Source organism: Phyllopteryx taeniolatus, chromosome 8 (genome assembly GCF_024500385.1).
Source record: "Phyllopteryx taeniolatus isolate TA_2022b chromosome 8, UOR_Ptae_1.2, whole genome shotgun sequence".
Classification (NCBI taxonomy): domain Eukaryota; kingdom Metazoa; phylum Chordata; class Actinopteri; order Syngnathiformes; family Syngnathidae; genus Phyllopteryx; species Phyllopteryx taeniolatus.
Genome location: NC_084509.1, coordinates 23132547 through 23154213, shown reverse-complemented (window position 1 = coordinate 23154213; position 21667 = coordinate 23132547). Strand labels below are relative to the sequence as shown.

Here is a 21667-nt window from a genome sequence, read left to right as displayed (position 1 = left end):
CAGTAATTGTTTAGTACTATAAAGAGAGCGAGAGGTTTTTAGAGAGAGTTCTGCTATTTGAGTACAGTAAGTTTTTAAATTTCTCCAACCCTTATTTGTCTGCATTTAAAGCCTTAAATTGGTAAATATTGAAATTCATGTTTAAAAAAAATGCACCTAAACAGGACAGGTTTAAAAAAAAAAAAAATTTAAAAAAAAAAAAAAAAACATCGATTGCAGAATCATTGGAGAGACATAGTTTATTATTATTATTATTATTTTTTTTTTTTTGAGGAATTGTCTGTGGGACCTGCCACTTGATGACAATGATGAAGTGCAGAGATGTCTTCTTTTCTTATGCATCATCTTTAGCCTATTAAGTTATAGTGTTTTAGTTGTTCTATTTCGGATTAAATGTATGATTCACGGACAAACTTTTAATGCAGTAAATACATTATTCTTGTTTGTGCTATTCTGTTTATTACACTGCATTAGCTTGGTACCACTTTACAATAAGGGTACACTTACAGTAGTGCAAATTGAGACCTTGATTACAAGCCTTACTTGACTAGTCGTATTTACAATACTATAAGTGAGTCATTTATTCTTATTATGGCTATCAGAAGCAGAGTTAAAACGACTGTAACATGGTTGGTTGGTGTCCTGTTGTGGTCCAGAGTATAGAATTTGGAACTTATTTATCACACATTTTCTTATGTTAAATCAGCCCTCTTGGGGTCGCTGTTTTGTGTTCAGGCCCCTGGCTCTGACATTTCACTGTCACTGCACATTTTTGCATGTAGCATGTTCAATACAACTGAGTTGAAACGTTGAATCATGTCAGAGGGCGATACTAAAGGGACATTATTGTAAGTAAGTGCCAAAAATGCTGAACAAACCAGAATTGTGGATGTTGAAATCTGTCAACACTGATTTAACATCTAATAATCAAGTCTCATGATGGTTTCTGCTTCCAACGGTGAATGTAGTTTGACAAAAAGCCCATTGTTGAACCAGATACACTGTAATTCTTCAATAAATTTTGTCTCCTTGTACTCTTGCATTTGTTCCCTTTCCTCATGTTTTGTGTTTGTGTGGGAAAGCCTGTGTGTGTAGCAATGAGGATTAACCTAGTGGCCTCAGCTGATGCTGATTGGAATGACGTTCAACACATTTGTGAAGGCTGGATTTGAATGAGAAGGAGAGACTGGTAAGTGGATACACTTTTATTTGATGTCAACGTTTAACCGCCCTTCTTTACGTCATCTCTGTCTCTGTAGATACGCACGTACACAAATATACACACACACATACATATAAATGGCCAGGTAGACTGATTGTGCTCCTTTACCTGGCGTGGTGCCTTTTGGCCCAGTCGGTTGCAGGTGTCTGTAGTAAATGGATTAGTTAGCCGAGGACAGACAACTTGTGACTTGTACTGACCTGTAATCTCTCGTCCGCCAACACACACTTCACAATGTTCTACCCTGCTGATCTACATTTGTGACTTGATTTCTACATCTACTCTTGTTTCTTGTAGGTCCTCCTTATAAATATGCATCACAGAGTCTTGGATTAGGAGCTCTAAAGCTCAGTTCGTATAAGTGGAAGTGGGCACATGCATGCTTTAGCATGTGTATTTGCGCCTTAAACCAACCACGGGCACAGTGTCCTGTGATCGGGTTCAGGGTTGGTGTTTATAAGGCCACATCTTGGATGTGAGATGACCACATGCTTTACGTCCTGCTCAACACACCAAGGTAAGAACGCACAGACCACATTATTATTACAATTATTAACACCGTCCATGCGGATGAGACAGTATTACATTGTTGAGAGGAAAAATTCTAGGTTTAGTCTTTAATTATTCTCGAGTCACATAATTTCAACAACCCATTATTTATTTTAAAGCCTTCGGTAAATGAGTCATTTTATACAGTTGTTTCTTCTAAATTTCAGTTTCCTATAATCTGCGACTGCATCACTGGTCAAATCCCGCTGTTCCCCTGAGCTCCTGAAAGTTGGCAGAAAGCCAATCCATTTTGATGCAATCCCAAAGTAATTAAGAAAAGTTGTACTCAATAGGCTATTTAATGTGTGGATTTGTTGGATTTGCAAGTACTGTGGTTGGTACAGGTTAAAAAAAAAAAAAGAAGAATTATAGCGACATTATTTGTTTTTGAAAAAATATAATGTAAAGCAGACCAGACAACCCAAAGAGGATAAGAGGGGATGTCGCCTACCTGCCTTTTCCTGGGGTGAGTATGTTATACAAATAAATATGTCATGTGTGCGTGCAGACTTTTCTACTTTGGTCAAAGGGTTCGCCACTATTCAAATATTTGGTGGACCCAATACAGGACAACTCAATACATCAACACCATATACATTTTTTCCACGCAATTTATCTTTCAATCAAAGTTCACTGAAGAAGCTGGTCTTGACTACAAGGCAAAGCAAGGCAGCAAGTTCGCATATGTATCGTAGACTTCTCTATTCACCCATATGTAATTAATTAGGACCTTTGAAACTAGGGAGGTGTTGCTTGTGCAGATGTTTGTGCAGCATACTAAGTGTGAGTTTTTAATATTTATTTTTTATTTAATTCCACCTCTGCTGACACTATTTATATACAGATATCAGGAGTGCACTCATCGGACACTTCATTAGGTCCACCTTGACATGCTAATAAGGTCCAAAACAAGAACTCTATCAAAAATGGTACATTATTTTACGTAGCCCTTTTCTATATACACCATGCTGAAATCATTTTTATTTTTGTGTTTCTAATATTTCTTATTTGAATACTGTATACAGTTTGTGAGAGGCGGAACTTGAATTGGATTTCATTAGTTTTTAAGTGTACCCATTGAACGTTTTCGACCACTGCCTGTTTGACTTTCGGGGACCAACTGCATTTCCTACCAAAAAGACCTCCTATAGGATTTAGTAGGAACTTGTACAGTAAGTTAAGTATCATATCTCATTCATACAGTACCTGGCCTCTGGATTATTAGAGTAACATGAACATTTCGCATGCAAAAACCCATAGTGACACCCTCCAATAAACATACACATTTCCACAATAACCAAACATTCACAGCAGTTTTGGTTACATTGCATTATTTCACATTATTAAAAAAAATGCTTTTGACATTTTTAATTTTATTATTATTTTTAATCCATCCATTTTCTGCTGCTTATCCGAGGTCGGGTCGCGGCGGCAGTAGCTTTAGCAGGGAAGCTCTCCCCAGTTGGGAGACATTGTCTCTTCACCGTGTCCTGGGTCGTCCCCGGGTGTCTCTTCCCGGTAGGATGCGCCCAGAACACCTCACCAGTGTGGCGTCCAGGAGGCATCCTAATCAGATGCCCGAGCCACCTCATCTGGATCCTCTCAATGCGGAGGAGCAGCAGCTCTACTCTGACTGCTCCCGGATGGCCGAGCGTCTCACCATATCACAAAGGGAGAGCCCGATCCGCCTGTCTATCTCCCGTTCCATTCTTCCCTCACTTGTGAACAAGACCCCAAGATAGTTGAACTCCTTCATTTGGGGTAGAATTTCATCCTCGACTTGGAGAGGGCACTCCACCCTTTTCCGACTGAGGACCATGGTCTCTGATTTGGAGGTACTGATTTTCATCCCAACTGCTTCACACTCTGCTGCGAACCGCTCCATTGAGAGTTGGAGCTCACGGCTTGATGAAACCGACAGAACCATATAATCTTTAAAAGGCAACGATGTAATACTGAGGCCACCAAATTGGACCCCTTTACACCTCGACTGCGCCGAGAAAATCGTGACAAAGGACAGCTTTGGTGGAGTCCAACACTCACCGGAAACGAATCTGACTTACTGCCAGCAATACGGACCAAACTCTGACACTGATCGTACAGGGATCGAACAGCCTGTATTAGGGGGTTCGGTACCCCTTAGTCCCAAAGCACCCCACATAGGACTCTCTGAGGGATACAGTCAGTTCCTCCCAATCATGCCCTTCCAGCACGTAGGCATTGAAGTCCCCCAGCAGAACGATGGAGTCCCCGGCGGGAGCGCTCTCCACCACCCCCTCCAGGGACTCCAAAAAGGGTGGGTACTCTGAACTGCTGTTTGGTGCATAAGCACAAACAACAGTCAGGACCTGTTCCCCCAACCAGGCGGAGGGAGGCTACCCTCTTGTCCACTGGGGTGAACCGTACAGGCGCCGAGCCGGGGGGCAATAAGTATACACACATCTACTCCAGAGTGGAAGAGAGTCCAACCCCTCTCGAGAGGACTGGTACCAGAGCCCAAGCCGTGTGTGGAGGCGAGCCTGACTACATCTAGTCGGAACCTCTCGACCTAACACACCAGCTCGGCTCCTTCCCTACCGGAGAGGTGACGTTCCACATCCCTAGAGCAAGCTTCTGTAGACGGCCTTTGGCCACCGGCCAGCTCACACTTATTATTATTATTATTTGTTGTTGTTTATTTATTTTTTTATTTATTTTTTTTATACATGACCCTGCATACTTTTCATCGGTTCTGAATGACTTTTATTGACTGATTTGTTCCATCAAAAAGTATGCTTTGCCCTCATTCATAATAAGTTCAATAAATCTACTAGGAAACTAAACTGAACAGGAAATTCATTTTGACCATGTCTTGACAACTGACCAGAAGTTTCTTTCTTTGACCTTTTCATTTGAAGCTGGATCCAGTTTCTAATCAATATCAGACTCCCCAATTTTCCTCCCTCTGAACTTTTTCTTTTAGGCGTTGTTCTCCTCACCTGCCAGCCTTTGTGTTTTCTGTGGCTATCAGCATACATCGAGATAGAGATTAAATATGAAAGAAAACAAAAGTTGACTATTCAGGAAAAGCTAGAGAGTTGCCAGAGTCTGATAAGCGTATCATTTCTACATGCCAATGGCTGACTAAAGAGTGTTGTTTAGTTCCCATGTGCTCTGAAAGCTGGCATCGAGCCCAAAGTTTGGGAGCAGGCACCTTGTGTGGATGTGGCAGACTATTCAGGTGTCTTTTCCTCTTCTAATTTAAAACATAAATGAAACAACCGTATGATGTGCAAATGCATTTTGTGTCTGTGAGAATATGCATTCTGTGTTTGATGTCAAAGATTCTTTATTTTTATCATACATCATAGATCGTGCTTGTGATGTGGCATATGTAAAAGGGGGGGGGGAGTACTGGGTTGGGCGTTTCTGCGGGAAATCTGGAGGGTCATATGCAAGACCCCTAAAATATGTGCATTTTTAGCAGAATACACAAGCTTTCTAAATTTAGTGTTAAAACCCTCAAAAAGGAAATGCATTTACCAAAATAATGCTAATAAGAATAAGAAACCACAACAATGAGTGCCTACAAATCATTCAGACAACCAAAATGTCACAAGTGATATAAAGTTTCAACAATGTAGCAGATGTTGCACATTTGCATCACCACTCAGTGCTAGCCACAGTTCATAGTTTCTTCATAGCTGCCCCAAAATAAATATGAAAAATATTAGCATCTGCCAGCCGTGACGACTGTGCTGTTTGAATCGCCGACTGCACAATTTAATCACAACTCTGTGTTAAATCTAAAATGCATTGCGGAACAAAAAACCGTGCGGACCACTGGATCTGGTGGGGTATTCTCTCTCCTGCCCCACAGTCACCGCTGAGCCCATTTGACTATCCATTCATCCATTTGCTATGCCGCTTGTCCACTTTAAGGTCACGAGTGAGCACACCTTGGACTGGTCGACAGCCAATCACAGGGCACCTCATTTGACAATGAACACAAATGAATATCTGAATGTTCCTGTTTTGGATGCACAGGGAGAAAACATTTCCAGATAACTCTGAACAGCAGAATTCCGATAAAGTATGGGCAACATGTTCAAAGTTCAAATAATCTGATCCCTCCTTGGATTGCATGAAGGAAATGTTATGGGTAGACAGGATGAAAGCATAGTTAAGGAAGATAAAAAGAGATAAGGGAGTTGGAGAATGCCACCTGTTAGTTTGTATCTCTGTACCGATACTGGAGTGTGGAACAGTGAATTATAATCCAAAAATAATAGTTTTGTGTGTATCGTCACTGTTCGTACGTTGTATATCAAAATAGCTCCCCAACAACCACAACCTTTATCCAGTATCAATAGTTCGTGTGCATGCATCATCGCTGCATATGGCTGCACTGCCGTGTCTCTCTCTGTGTGTGTGCGTGTGTGTGTGTGTGTGCGCGGGCGCTGGTGAGTTGGTGAAGGAGGTGGAGAGAGAAAGAAACAAGAGAGAGACTCGAGAGCGCAATGGCCAGTTGGCTGCCGGTGTACTCGTCCACGCTGTTTGCTTCCTTGGCAAGGATTTTCCCAATTTTCTTTATGTACTGCTGCTTCTGTCTTTTAACTGACTACCACTCAACAGGTAATTGTCTGTGCACTTAGGATAACTGATTTTTAATGAAATTCATGTAGTTGTGGAAGTTCTTTTTAAGTTTCATTTTTTTCCCTCCACTTTCATATTTTGGAAATTTGTTTAAAAAAAAAAATGCACATAAGGTCAGAGTGCATTGTAATTGAAATGCTTTATTTTGGTCCAAAGTTTTTATGTATTAAGCTGAAATGAGGTCATTGCCGACATGATCGTAGTTTTCAACTGGCTTAAAATGAGGATGACCATTCATTGAGCCACCGAATACACTGGGGCAACTGAAATGGTGCAAAATGAGTCTAATTAAAGTTTTAGTAATAACTCAGCTGTACCCATTAATCGTGATATTGCATGAAACTGAATGTTTGTTATAGTCCCTTGAAAATACAATCTATTATTGATTATCCTGTCATTTTAAATTTATGTATTCCGTTTAGATTCAAACAACAACTTACAAATGTATGTTTACTTACATGTGTGCAACCATGTGCATTTAATTTAAATGCAGACTTTAAAATTATTTGTACTACATTCAGAGGACATATGTGTTTGTTTAGTCATTGGTATGTTTTTGTTTCTTTTCTGTGCCTGTGGTCTGTTTAGTATCCTCACACTGAACAAACATTCATTGGTTGAACAAATTATGGTCATTCAGTCTAAGTTCTTGCTTTTCCTGCTTTTTGTATCAATATTGGTTTGAGAAGGTTTGATGCTTCATGCGCTTATTCTTGTCTTCTAACTTCTGACTATCAATTTTCGATCAGATAAGAATGACAAAAGTTATGCAACTCATTCATTCCCCATGAAATTGGATACATGAAGAAATGTTCAGGGAATCATCGTGTATTTCCTCAATTTATAGCTGTACCACATGTATCTTTCTTGTATTTTCTTAGAAACACTGCTGTTTTTAAATCAAGAACAGTCAAGGTTCAAAGTTAAACCGAGAGTGCACTTTGTTTCAATCATTCATTTTTATCGATGTTCTTGTCTCAATAGTTGATGTTTTCTTTTTTTTTCTTTTTTTTACAGCGAGCCTTTGATAATAAGCAATTAACAGACAATATCCAAAATTCTCTTGCCTGCTCTCAATCTTACTTATCTTCGTCCTTGCCTCGCCATTGTATGTCCGAGAAGGACACAGACACTTCTTTACCACATCATTCCCTTCCTCTCCTCGCCCTTCCCTTCCCCATCTTTGTTCCCCTAATGGGCACCATATCGGGCAGCAAGACCATCTTACTTTCATTGGCCTCTTCCCAGCCGTAACTGCCTCACCATAACACAAACACCACCATCAGCGTGACCCAATGGAGACAAAAGATCTGATGATGACCAGCATGTTGACAAAGGAGGAATGGGAGAGTGAGGCTGAGAGAGGCAAGGAGAGCGAGGAGGTGAAGGCAGAAGAGGAGGGGACTCAGGACGAAAACTGTCGACTGATGCTGGCTGACGGTCTTGCGGAGAGAGGACCCAAGAGTCTGAACCCGGCTTCTGGCCAGCAGGTGTCCAACGGCTTCACCACGTCTGGCCCGCAGAGCTCCAAGGAGGGATCGGGGCTTCCCGACGCATACTCCACGGGTTCGGCCTCGGGGCCCGCAAGCGGCTCCGGGTCCGCTGAACCGCTGGGAGGCCTCAAGACTCTGGTGGTCCAACAAACCAGCTTGGACCGGCCCAGAGAAACTTGGAGCAAGAAGATGGACTTCTTGCTCTCTGTGATTGGATACGCAGTGGACCTTGGCAATGTGTGGCGTTTCCCTTACATCTGCTACCAAAATGGAGGAGGTGAGGAGTTAGATGTGTCGAAGAGGGAGTCTGGGTTACAGAATGGTCAAAATGGAATGTTTTTTTTGTTTGTTTGTTTTAATTCATTATTTTTCTGTGACTTTAAGATTACAATAGGATAATCTGTATGAAATAACACTGACTCCGTTGTGGGCTCCTAAAATAAGTCTTCTGAAGTAGCAGAAGAATATGTGCAGCAATTAAAAGCAACGTGTTTCCTAATTACTTTCAGATGAAGACCCAAATTAGAAATTCGGTTCCTGTGCAGGACCCAAATATATACCTATTCAGTGCTTGACATACCACCACCCAGCATATGGTATATGCCACAGATGCCCTAAATTACTGGCACTGGCTGGGAATGGCCCTTTTTTATGTTTCTGTGATGGTTAATACACCAGTATGAACAAGCTATTTAATGGAAATTAATATTATTGTTATTGAAATTTATATACAGAAAAATAAATGGTAATCCACATTGTTTCTTAAAATGTCAAATTTATTATTTACTTGCATTCCTGAACAAAAATCTTTTGTTTGTTAGTTAGTGAGTGTTACATGTGATTAATTTCCAACTCTTCAGAGAGGCCAAATGAATCTGCTCAAATTTGAAAATAAAAAGCTAAATTCAATTTGAAATTCCTCATTCCTGTTCAAAATGGTGAAATGTTTTGAGTCCACAATTAAAGCACTTCATGATGCTGGATGGTCTCTGAGACAAATACGTGCGCAAATAAATTATTTAAGCGCTGTATTTACACAATCTAGGTAGCAAAATTAAGAAATTCTGCCAGTCTGTCACAAAATCCTTACCTCCCACAAAACAAAGACTCCCTTTCCACTTTTATTGAATCTGCAATAATAAAGTCCATGCAATTTCCTGTTTTGCGTGTCTGTGTGTGTGTATATGTGTGAAGCCCAGATGTGCTCAAGGAGACACATGATAGAGGCAACAGTATTAATTGTGTGGGGTTTTGTTTTATTGGAATGGCCTCAGTGTCCTGTCTGCTTAATAACCTGTTGCTTGGCCAGGTGCTCAATCAACGCTTATCTTTGTCCAAAAAAAAAAGAACACGCACACACAAAAAAGCACACATTCACATGAAGTAAACTGATGATCAGATACGAGTGAAGAAAGGGGAGATGTGATATTAATAAATGCACGTTAGAATCCAAGTATGTAGTCTTTGTAAATCTGAAGGCTGCAAACTACAACCACAGTAGAAAACCTATCAAAGTATATCTGACAGTGACAGTCAAGGTAGATATATATATATATATTTTTTTTTTAAAGCAGATATTGTCATGACGTGCAGGGGTGCCTAACGGACCGTATGTCTTTTATTGATTGCCGTTTCCTGGAATAAGATTTCAGATTCAGGACTGTGCTGTTTTTCGACGTGTAAAAGTGACTTTTGTCATCTATTTTGTGGTTCCCCCATCCATCCTAACATTATTACCCCATCCCTCCACTGAAACCTTTTAACCCGTGTTCTCATCTCAGGTGCCTTTTTGCTTCCCTACCTGTTGATGGCGGTGTTTGGAGGTGTGCCGCTCTTCTACATGGAGCTGGCTCTCGGCCAGTTTCACCGCAATGGGTGCATCTCCATCTGGAAACACATCTGCCCCATCTTCAAAGGTAGGAGCTGATGGGGGAAAACATGTTTAGTAATAGTTTAATAGTGGGGTGGGATGATTGAATGGTGCCAACATAAGATAATTGGCTGTAAGGGGGGAAAAAAAAGTTAAAGAAGCATAGTGTCAAGATTTCGGCAGGTTCGTTTAACCTGTTGCGTTGAGCAGCTCTGAATTCTTGAACATTTACAGTGATGTTCTGACTGTAATGGAAATCGTCACATTTCCATGCCAAATGTCAGGTGTTTGGAAATTAGATCGTATGTAAATTGTTGAGGCTGGTAAATGTCAACCGCTTGAGCATAAGCTTGAAAGCGTCACGGATCTGTGCAGGACACACAAAATGCTACTTGTCAAATGACAAAGTATTGTATACATATGTGTAGGCCAGAACTTTCTTAGTGTTGTCGAATGTTCTTTCTAACGGCCATTTTGTTCCTACGTCCAGGTATAGGCTTTGCTATCTGCATCATAGCACTCTACATAGCCTTCTATTACAACACCATCATGGCCTGGGCCTTGTACTACCTGTTGTCGTCGTTCCAGCCTACCCTTCCCTGGACCACTTGCACCAATAGCTGGAACACGGGCAACTGTAACCGCTACATGTCCACTGACCACAATGTTTCATGGTCCAACTCTTCCACCTCTCCTGCTGAGGAGTTCTATACGTAAGTGCATGTAAGTGGGATGTGGAAGCAAAGGGGTGACTTTACAGGAGGGAGATAACGAGTACAGGAGGACAAGTAAGAGCTAGAACAATATCAAAAGCCAGCAAAAATATTGATTGATTTGAAAAATTACATAAGTGAAACTGCGCGCAGACATTGAAGACAACAGACTAACAAAGACTCACACTGCACATTATGAAATTCAAAATTAGCGATGTGTGGAAATTCTGCTCACACAAAGACACTTATGCTCAGCTTTGCTCAACAGTGTTGAAACTGCACTATATCAATCTTAGAGCCGTTTGCAGCTAAATCAGGTAAGCAAAATATTTTAACCTCGCCAGTATGATTCAGCACTGCAAACTACGACCACAATATCAAACATACATTTTTGTCAATGAGCCTGTAACAATTTACACTTTAACTTTTAAGGTTTGTTTCAGCATATTGGATTATGATTATCATCATAGGTAGGTGCATGGTAGGTTAATTGAAGACTCTAAATTGCCCATAGGTGTGAATCTGAGTGGGAATGGTTGTTTGTTTATATGTGCCCTGCGATTGGCTGGCAACCAGTTCAGGGTGTACCCCGCCTCCTGCCCGATGATAGCTGGGATTGGCTCCAGCACTCCCGCGACCCTTGTGAGGATAAGCGGCTCAGAAAATGGATGGATGGATGGATCATTAGATTGTGCTGGTGTACCTAATGATTTTATCATTTAAAATTGTAATTTTACAATCAAATATTTTATGACTTTGGACCAAAAAAATAATAGTTGGTGGGTTAAGTACAAATATATTTGTATTTCTTCACAAATATCTGTCAAACAAAATCTCATGACTGTGTGTAATGATCTACATTACATGATATACTGAAGTATAATTATTTGACATTAAGATTGTATGAAAATTTGTTCAATGCAGATATAGTCACTTCATTATTTTCATTTAAAAAATAATAATAATGAGTTATAACACTGTGTTTTGGTGAATGTCGCAGGAAGGACATTAGACTACTTGGTTGGTCCAGTGTCAAGCTGTTTTTATCCAAGGTGTTTGATTACATTTTAAAAGTTGCCAAGAATTTCCATTTGTTACATAAATCGCACCCGTCTTTTATCAACTTAGCTTTGTGTGCTGAACCTTTGACCAGATAACATTGTAACTGTCCACTTCAACCTCCTCCTGCTTGCCATTATTTTCTCTTTATGCACTTACCTACACTTGCTTCTGATGGAAGCAGTACAATAGGTGTGACGTAAACGCACTGGTAAAAATGTTACAATAACAAAATTACATTTAACAATACAGTAACAACACTACAGTCACAATAATAAACATTTTACAATAATAGTTATTTGACACTAACCAAAGCTCAGCGTTATTCTCTTTGTAAAGGCAAAATATATATTTTTTTTTTTTCTTTTTTCCCCCCAACCATTTTTTCCCCCACCAATGCTACTGCGGTCATGCAACCTACAGTATGCCCACTTTGCATGTATGCAAACTTTCTTGTAGCAACACAAGCGTGGAAACAAGCGTGTGTCCAAATGAATAACTTCCCCTCCCCCCCCCCCCCCCCCAGTCCAAAATGTATAAAGTTTAGTAGCTACGGTGCATTAGGTTTTTTACAAAATCCACTCAATGAGAAAATTATCGTTTTCTATTATATAGGTGTACTCCAAATAATTCACCCCCCGTTGTAAATTATTTCCAAACTTATACTACTTTGCAATGAACCAACAAAACAAGAACGATTAGATAGCGCAACACAACTAATTTTACAAGCTGTCACTATTTATAGAAAGTGGTCATCTATTAAAAATGCGTCCTTTAAAATCAATGTGATTTCCAATGGTGGTTATTTAATTCAGCTACATATACTGTATGCCAGCCTCCCTGCCCCCTTGATTATTGCTGTCTGCATGCCATCGTTCCCTTTTGTGAGCATATTAACATTTCTCTCACCTTTGTCTCTTTCCATCTACCTCCCAACATCCTCACCCGGGCTCCTCCCCTCCAGTCGACACGTGTTGCAGGTCCACCTCTCTTCAGGTCTGCATCAGCTGGGTTCCATCAGCTGGCAGCTGGCCCTCTGCCTGCTCTTCATCTTCACCATCGTCTACTTCAGCATCTGGAAGGGCGTCAAGACATCGGGAAAGGTAACCGACGGCCCCAGTACCGCTAATGGGGGGAGCGTGTCACTTTGAATGGATGGATAGATGGTTGTATTGAGGAGAATGTTTATCGTATATCACACTCGTTATCGTTCATCACTGCTGTTGGGCAAGTTGGTTAGAGGAATCTTCTGTGGTTCACCAGTTAAGTCAATGAGACCACAAACCAGACCTGAAAGTCTTTTTTTTTTTTTTTTTTTTTTTTAGCAGCTTGACTTGATTCAATTTCACCAAATGAAAAACAAGAGCAAAGATAGACTGTAATGTGGTGATGTCACACTTTTACATGATCATCAGCGTACACACAAACATTGAATATATTATTTAAAAGGATTATCCATATCAGGTTAATTTATGTATTGTTTCAGGTGGTCTGGGTGACAGCCACCTTTCCTTATCTGGTCCTCCTGGTGCTCCTCATCCGTGGGGCCACTCTACCTGGGGCCTGGAGGGGTGTGGTCTTCTATCTCAAACCTGATTGGGAGAAACTGATCAGCACTACAGTAAGAAAAGTGCTATTTTGACCTCATCACGGCGGTTGGGTGTGGCAGAAACGTTTTAGATTATTATTATTGTATTGTATGTGTATGCAGGGTCAGAAGATGTTAACTCCCATCCAGTTTTATGCAGATCTGGTCCAGACTGCGCATTCTATCAGCCGTTAGAACTCGTTAATTTCTGTCAAAACGTTTTTTTTTTTAATCAGATCAGGTTGTCATTTGTTGCATAAACACAGGGCTTTAATAGTTTAAAGCAGGTGAATTATATTTCAATCTGAGGAAAGAATGCCAAAATCCCGGATTTAGCAGGAGACAAATAAATATACCTTTGTAAAATGGTCTTTTTATTACTAGCAAATGAACTTCTTGTTTCTACCACCTACAATTCGTTCCTTATGTCGTGCTGAAGGTGTGGATCGATGCTGCAGCTCAGATCTTCTTTTCGCTGGGTCCAGGCTTTGGGGTTCTTCTTGCATTTGCCAGCTACAACCCGTTTCACAACAACTGCTACAAGTATGTTTAACCTAAAGCACCTGATGGGACAAGCCGAAAGTCATAACAGCAACATACACATTAGACTCACAAGTAACACTACAAAAGATACATTGCACACAATCTTCTTTTCTGCCCCTTTCAGAGACGCTTTGGTCACCAGCTCGGTGAACTGCCTGACCAGCTTTCTGTCCGGCTTTGTGATTTTTACTGTGCTGGGCTACATGGCTGAGATGAGGCACCAGGATGTGGATGCTGTTGCCAAAGATGCTGGTAAGAAACTACACTGAGCATCTCTATTCATCATCACATTGTTGGGGAAACATCCCTTCTCACAATATATTCCCCTACATTTTATTGAAGGTCACAACATCATTTCAGAACACTCCATATAGATGATATTTTAACTAGCATCTCCCCTTAACCTGCTTGTCTTTTTTCCTCTCCCTCTCTTTCTAGGCCCCAGTCTGCTTTTCATCATTTACGCAGAAGCCATTGCGAACATGCCTGCTGCAACCTTCTTTGCCATAATCTTCTTCCTCATGATCATTATGTTGGGTCTGGACAGCACAGTAAGTTAACTCATTGTTGCTCATGAGTGACGGTTCTGTGAGATAAACGTGCCAGTCACATGTTGTTCTTCCCCTAAAACCACAAAACATATTTCATATTAGCACAGTCATATATGCAAACTGTGTTCTCTTTGACTTGTTTGGCCGCGTCACCCTCCCGCTGACTTTTGGTTTAAAGTAAACAAAACAATGTGACAGTGCCCTTCTATCAGTGCGGTGATCTTTTCCCAATAAGCCTGTGTTGATCTGTGCCCAAGAAGCCAGCTTTCGAGATCTGTGAAGCTCTTATTGGATACTGATAATCAGTGTGGGATCAGGGATGCTTTGCGTCTCCTTTTCATGACTGTGGATATTACTCCACAATGTGTTGCTTTGGGTAATTTTATACTATATGTATACTTGGCTTGTGTCGCCCACGTCTTCTGTTTAAGTCATCTTCCATTGTTTGTAAGCTTTTGCCTATGAAATGAGGAATTTACTTTAATGAAGAAAAATTCTACTCTGCAAAATATGTTTAAGCCTCCAAAGAGGCTAACACTATACTGTACTGTGAGCACTACAGTACAGACATCAGCTCTACCATCTCACTGTTGAGCAATGCACAGTGGGCAAATTCATGCCAACTGATTTTTGGAAATTATTTACTCCTTACATATTAAAAGAGATGGGAGTGAAGCAATAGATGACGAGGAGGAGGATTTGTATTTAAATCCTGGAGTTGAACTGGCCTTGTAAGTTACGAATCTAAATCGGGGGGTCAGTGACACGGTTCCTGCAGGCACCAGGGTAAATGTACTTTATTGCTCTTTATCTACACCATTACGGGGCCCAAAGCGCTTTACAAAGCCTTGCATTCACACACACTTTCATACACCAATGGGGCAGCTGCTGCCGCGCAAGGCGAGACAAATGAGGGTAAATGTGGGTTCAGTGTCTTGCCCGAGGACACGCTGATAGTCTGAGCCGGGATTTGAACCGTCAGCCTTTCGGTCACTGGATGGCACCCTCTCCCAACTGGACCATAACCAACCCCTGCTCTAAATGTTGTAATTTAAAAAAATATATATATTTTCTTGTTTGTCTTCCAGTTCAATGTGATATGGGCTATTTCTTGTGCGTGTGTTTTGTTGTATTTTCCGAGCACGACCTAACCTACACACTACCAAGACAACAAACGCTTCGTGTGTGTATTACTATGGGGGAAAAAAGTTTTATTTGTGATTTTTTTTGTTTGTTTGTTTTTTTTCTCCCCCTTTCAAAACGTTGAAAGGTATTCCAAGAATTTAGGCAATTAATGCTGTATTACTATTGCTATAGTTTTTACCACAACAGCCAACCCAAACTGAGTTATTATCACCTTCTTAAAGGTTGCAAAATAAAGCATATGGCATCATGTGGAAATAGTGGTTTGCTAGTGGTTAGAATGTCTGCCCCACAGTCGAGAGTTCCTGGGTTGGAGTCTTGACTTAGGCTGTATTTCTGTGGGTTTTCTCCGGGTACCTCCCATATTCCAAAGACATAACAGCACATGTTATGTTAAGTGAAGACTCTAAATTGGTTGTCTGTATGCCCTGCGATTGGCTGGTGGCCACTCCTGGATGTACCCAGCCTCTCTCCCAAATCCCCCCTAGGGTTAATCTCAAGCTCACCCATAACTGTAGTGAGGACCAGCAGTATTAAAAGTGCCTGGATGAATATAATGCACCCAGTGGTCAGTTCAGTTCTTATCTGCTCGTATCTTCTTCCTCTGTTCAGTTTGCCGGTCTGGAGGGGGTGGTCACCGCCATGCTTGACGAGTTCCCCAATGTCCTGGTGAAGAGGCGAGAGCGCTTTGTCTTTGGCCTCGTTTGTGTCTGCTACCTCGGGGCGCTCTCCACTCTCACATATGTAAGGCACATCAACTCTACTCCACTTTAAGTAGAAGTTATGTTCAAAAGAACATAACATAACCATGCACTGTTTACAGTCCCTATCTGGGAATTGCTACGGCATTGCTGTGATGTATGAACTACTAATTCCTTGGCATTTCACGCAATTTCAGAATTATTTTTCAAATTTCTAAGTATATAAATATGCTTCTGTGTGTGTTGATGCTTCATTTAGCTAATGTAATTAGCTGCAGTTTACAATGATGTAGAAATCAGATTAAAGTAGTAATTCCTTTATCTCCAGCCCTCAATTAAGGTAAGGGGGTAATTAACGGCTGCGCTCTACACATGCAACATGTTATCATCATCGTCTGTGGACAAGGCCTGTTGCGAAGGAGTGATTAGAAAAAGGATTTTTCAGAGACTGTTGTTTTTCTTTTTGAATCAGGGAGGAGCTTTTGTGGTGAAGTTGTTTGAGGAGTATGCCACGGGCCCTGCAGTCATCACTGTGGTGCTGCTCGAAGTCATCGCCGTTTCCTGGTTCTACGGTTAGTTTGGGCCTAGTTCTCACAAGAAATACACCTGCACAATTTGTAGATGAACGTGTTGAGTGTGCGCGTGGGTTGTGTGTGTATTTCAGGTACCACTCGTTTCTGCAACGACATCCAGGTCATGCTCGGTTTCCACCCGGGATGCTTCTGGAGGATCTGCTGGGTCGCCATCTGCCCCAGCTTTCTGCTGGTGAGACACACACATACACAGAAACGGGTTATATTCTTATTTGGTATCACTTATCCTTCAATCCTCTTCACAGGCCACTGCTATAATTCCAAAAAAGCTCCTCCTGTATATTTATATTATTTTTGTTCCCCATGACATGACTATGTAAACAAACTTTAGGCCTAAAAGCCATGAATACCAGGACACACACGCACTGTATTTTAACTTGTTTTCCATTTGCAGTTCATCATCATCAGCTTCCTGGCCTTCCCTCCTGACGTCAAGTTATTTGACTACCAGTATCCACCTTGGACCACATCCCTTGGCTACAGTATCGGGGTGTCTTCATTAATCTGCGTGCCTGCTTACATGGTCTACCACCTAATCAATGCCAAGGGCACATTCAAACAGGTATGCCCTTCCCTCACACTTTTAATTTGTGTCATTTCACTCCTAAAGAATTAGCGAATCAATTCCCTGTCCTCCTCTGATCTCTCCAGGCAGTCTCACTAAGTCAGTTTCCCATGCAACAGTTGAGGCCAACATCTACCTGTACTGTGTACAAGTTAGCATCAAAGGAAAAAGCATAGGTTAGAGATTAGTGAAGGGGGAAAAACACTAATTCAGGCTCCACAAACTACACAACGCCGGTTATGCAAGTAGGCTATCGACTGACCGCACAGACTAGGAAGTGGGACGTCCTTTCATTCAAGCTACTGAATGCTCACTCATTGCTTTGTACAATCGCACACCTGCCACACTATAACGATGGGACCCAAAAAAAAAATACTTTCCTCTCATCATCAACATCATTATAATATTGTGCTAAGCTGTCGTAAGGACATATTGTCCAGTATTGACACAACTGCTGAGGCGCGCAATGACACTGACACACACTGTCAGCATGCTGCAGTGTAAACATATACAGTACATGACAAACACATACACAAACTCCTGGGGATAGGCGAGTGTAAACAAGGTCAAAGTCTTTCTTAATGGCAGGGGTTTTTTTACAGTTTGATGTAGTATTTTTTTTTAAATTAAACTGCAGTCATAAAATAATTGAAAAGTGTAAAACCTGTATTTCTAGTAAAGATGGTGCGACACTAAAGACATGGCAACAAATGATGTGCTAATTACTAAATAGTGGACCCCAGCATACTCACATTTGGCACCTGTGGATTCACCTTTTTTTTTTTAAATTCAGAATTTCTTTTCATTTTTGTTTCCTTTTTTTTTCTTTTTTTGGGGGGGGGGGGCAATCCCGAAAACGCTTATTGTAGGTCTATCAATGTTGTTTGCATATTCAGTAAATAAAGAAATATTCAGTGTTATTCAACTGTAATTATTCATTTCAAACAAGCTTTTCTTCGAAGATGTGATCCTACAATAACGGATACATGCTACTTAATTCAGCATTGACTGCCAATTTCGGCGACTCGGCATCTTGAAAGTTGGACATATTAACCAAGTGTACTTGTAAATGTGTTTGCAGCGTTTATCAAAGAGCATCACTCCTGAGCCCAGCAATGAGCAACACAGAGGCTTCATAGTCACCAACGCAGTCTGACCTGACCCTCCTGTGCCAATTTAAGCTACTTAGAGTGCCCTCTTCTGGATCCCTTGCAACACTACAAAACATGAAGGCTACCTTTCACCACGTTTGCCTCATTTTCATGCATCTCTCACACCCAATGTCTTTGTGCAGCCGAAATCCGGAAATGTTTTGGGATGTGATGTAGGTGAAGACAGGTTACAGCAATCTTATTTTGTTTGTCTCAGTTCGTGAGCAGATTTTCATACACGGCATCTTTCCATTTCGCGACTGAGCCTCACTGCCTTTTTGTTCAGATAACACCTATTTTATACAATTATTTTGATGCAGTCGTGTAAGTCAAACTGTACATAGTATGTACTGATCATTTCGATTAGTGCACACATGATTATCTCTTCCCTCTCATTGTATCATTTGAATAATATACAGATAAGTTATGCATTCTAATATGTAGCAAAATTCAGGTATTCCCTCTCTTCATTGAAGCCAAATATATGATATTTGTTCTGCTCATATTTCATTCGAAGTGGCAGTATCGTCGTTCCATTTATGTTGGACTATAAGGACAGATTTGCTAAGAGTACTATACACTGTGAAGCAGTGTGTTTTTGTGACATGTATTTGTACTGAGTGTGTGTGTGTGTGTGTGTGTGTAAGACAGAAAGACTTACAATGGCCTCCAGAAAAACCCTCATGTTGACATTGTTTTCCTTCTATAAGTGCAAAATGAAGTCTGCATTTATTTTTGTCAAGCATCTGCATTCTGTCACTTCCATATTTTAACATGTACGTTACATAACGATGACGCTTATTCAGTCGCCTTCTGAGCTTGTGGTCATGTTGCAGAGGCGTCAGTAATAGAAACCAAATATGGACTTAATACCATCACCAAGGTCAAGACTTAAGACTTCAAATATGGCAAGTACTGTACATCCCAATGTGTATTTCCTCGTCAGTGTGGTACTGGTGTAATCTATCCTGTGAAAAACCGTTTCCCTGCCCCTCATGGAGGTGAATGTGTGTGTTCAGTTGTGTAGTTGGTTTGGATTTGAGTGTGTATGTGCTGATGCATGTGCGACTCTATGGGTAGGTAGGGATGGTCAGCCTTTAAATGTGCATGCCGTGCGTGTGTGTGTGTGTAGTGTACTCAAAGTGTGTGCAGGAGAGCGTGTGTGTACAAAATCGTCTCTCGTTGTTGTCAACTGCCAAATGACCTAATGAAGGATGTAACTCCCTCTAGTACCTCTCAAGCTTGTAGAAGATCGATGTATGTCTACAAAAGACAACCCAGAGTCTATTGGCATAACTTACCTGTATAGAATAAAGCTATAGAAATATACGACAAGTATCAGATAATAAAAGATATATGGAGAAATAAAATGTGTCTTTGGTGATTCTTTTTCGTTTGTTGCCAATGTTTTGTTTGCTTTATTGTAAAAACTGCCACGATATTATGAACACTTGCACGATGAAGTGGGATCCAGTGAAAGAGGTGTTACACATTCACCATTCTGTAGTTATTCATGCTCAGTTTTGTGTGACTGTCAGAGAGGTGTGTATTTAGCACACTTTTTTTTCTTTTGCTTTCAGTGGTAGAGAACTGCACAGCATCCTACAGAGTAGGGTTGTTTGATAGCACTTTTTTTTTTTTTTATAAAACCCCCAGACTGGTACCAGTGCAGTTATTTAGTCGAGTACTCACCAATACTGATACAGAGTACTGATACCACTAGTACTTTTGATACATCAAATTTCAATTAACATAATGACAGATTATTGGGAACAAAGACCTTATGTACTACAACTACTGGAAAGGATGACTTACTTGATGTCAGATCTGTTTGCCTTAAATATTGGTGGCTGGTATCGGCGGCCTTCACGACTACCCGATACCTTGAAATAAGGCCAGTATCGGCCATGTGTTTGCCCATCCCTAATACCAAGTGCTGCTTATTACAATATGATAACCTTCTGATGGAGTGAGAAACCAAAATATTCAAAACAGATTTCACTATGATGCAATGCATAACATTTAAAATAATAATTGTGCATCACCAAATGTGCTTTTATTCAGTGTTTCTTGGAAGATCTTAAAGGTTGAATATTTTCAATTTGTAGATAAGGGCATCATGTCACAATTGTTGATTGTGGTTTGTCTACTAGTTTTCTACCAGTGCAATTCCTGTATTTTTAGGGTTTTAAATCTCAAGTATGTGGCACAAATGGAGTTGTTGCAGTTCTTTTCAATCTGCTCTCTGAATGTAACGCGTAGGATACAATCGCGGGTCATAACATTAGGTACACCTGCATTATCTTCATAATCCAATGCAAGAGTTGTGAAAATGCTCTTAACATAATGACAGGCAACAGGCAAAATCAGTGTGATGCAGTGCAGTTCTACGACACTGCAAACTACAACGAGAGGTAAAATATATTTTGCATCTGAATGGTTTGGGCTATAACAAGCCTCAGATTATGTGGGAAAAAAATGAGTCATGTTAAACTGGAGAGGAGTTTGCATGCAATGTGTGCAATATGTCATCAAGGCATGAATTCTGCTGCGCTGACCAAAGGTCAATCGGTGCGCTTCCTTGTCATCACTGAGTAATCCTCCAAACTGAAATTTGCAAATGCTCTTAGTTAGAGTGTAAGTATATTTAGTTTTGGGCGTTGCTGCGTGTGTTATGAGCTGAGCATAAATCTTTTGTGCACATCATGAAGGTGCTCAATTCCGGACTCATGACTGCACGTGACTTCTCTACCCATTTGTATTGGATTTAATTTAAGGTTCACAGCTGCATCGTGTACATCCACACACACGCGTATGTGTGTGCCGTTTATTGTGGCAATTTCCTCTGAGCTCCCTTCCACTGACTGACGGACACATCCTATGTTCTCGGGCCTGGCTAATCGCTGCAGATCTATATTAAACAGTGGAGCGTAGCCCGCGTATCCCTCCTGCTCATACCTGTACCTGTCATCTCAGCATCTCCCTACCAGCCTGCCTCACTATCAGGTGTCTATCAACACCTCCAGTTCATTTCATCCTCCATATCACACTCCCTTTCTTTCCTAATGCTGGAGGATAGTTGTCACTTCTCAAGCTGTGCCATTTTGACTGTTTGCTTTTGGCCTCCTGCACTGAGATAACCCCAAGCAGCTCACTTTGACTGACTTTTTCCACAGAACAGCTCGGTTTGACATGCTGTATCTTTCAACTCATTTATTTTTTTCCGCACTCCTCTCAGTTCTGATTTGAAAGGGTGACTTTTTCGGGCGGGATATAAAATACTGGCATTTA

At 40.9% G+C, this 21667-nt stretch overlaps 2 protein-coding genes across 6 annotated transcripts in view; one reads left to right on the top strand and one right to left on the bottom strand.

Annotated features, from left to right (window-relative positions):
• Window positions 1–21667, bottom strand: part of tp53i13 (tumor protein p53 inducible protein 13) — a 400199-nt gene that overhangs the window by 261622 nt on the left and 116910 nt on the right. The gene's annotated exons all lie outside the window — the stretch shown is intronic.
• Window positions 1059–19740, top strand: slc6a4a (solute carrier family 6 member 4a). 5 transcript variants are annotated; one of them, XM_061781336.1, is made up of 16 exons: window positions 1059–1189; window positions 1520–1739; window positions 1939–2237; window positions 7424–8176; window positions 9681–9815; window positions 10260–10482; window positions 12506–12644; window positions 13028–13162; window positions 13569–13672; window positions 13797–13924; window positions 14111–14223; window positions 15979–16110; window positions 16540–16639; window positions 16732–16832; window positions 17055–17222; window positions 18307–19740. In XM_061781336.1, the coding sequence occupies exons 4-16, from the start codon at window positions 7702–7704 to the stop codon at window positions 18379–18381; spliced, it is 2028 nt and encodes a 675-aa protein (XP_061637320.1). In that variant the 5' UTR covers window positions 1059–1189; window positions 1520–1739; window positions 1939–2237; window positions 7424–7701; the 3' UTR covers window positions 18382–19740. The 5 variants fall into 5 exon arrangements, with proteins under 5 accessions (XP_061637320.1, XP_061637317.1, XP_061637319.1 ...); XM_061781333.1 differs by lacking the exon at window positions 1939–2237; XM_061781335.1 differs by lacking the exons at window positions 1059–1189; window positions 1939–2237 and adding an exon at window positions 1228–1424.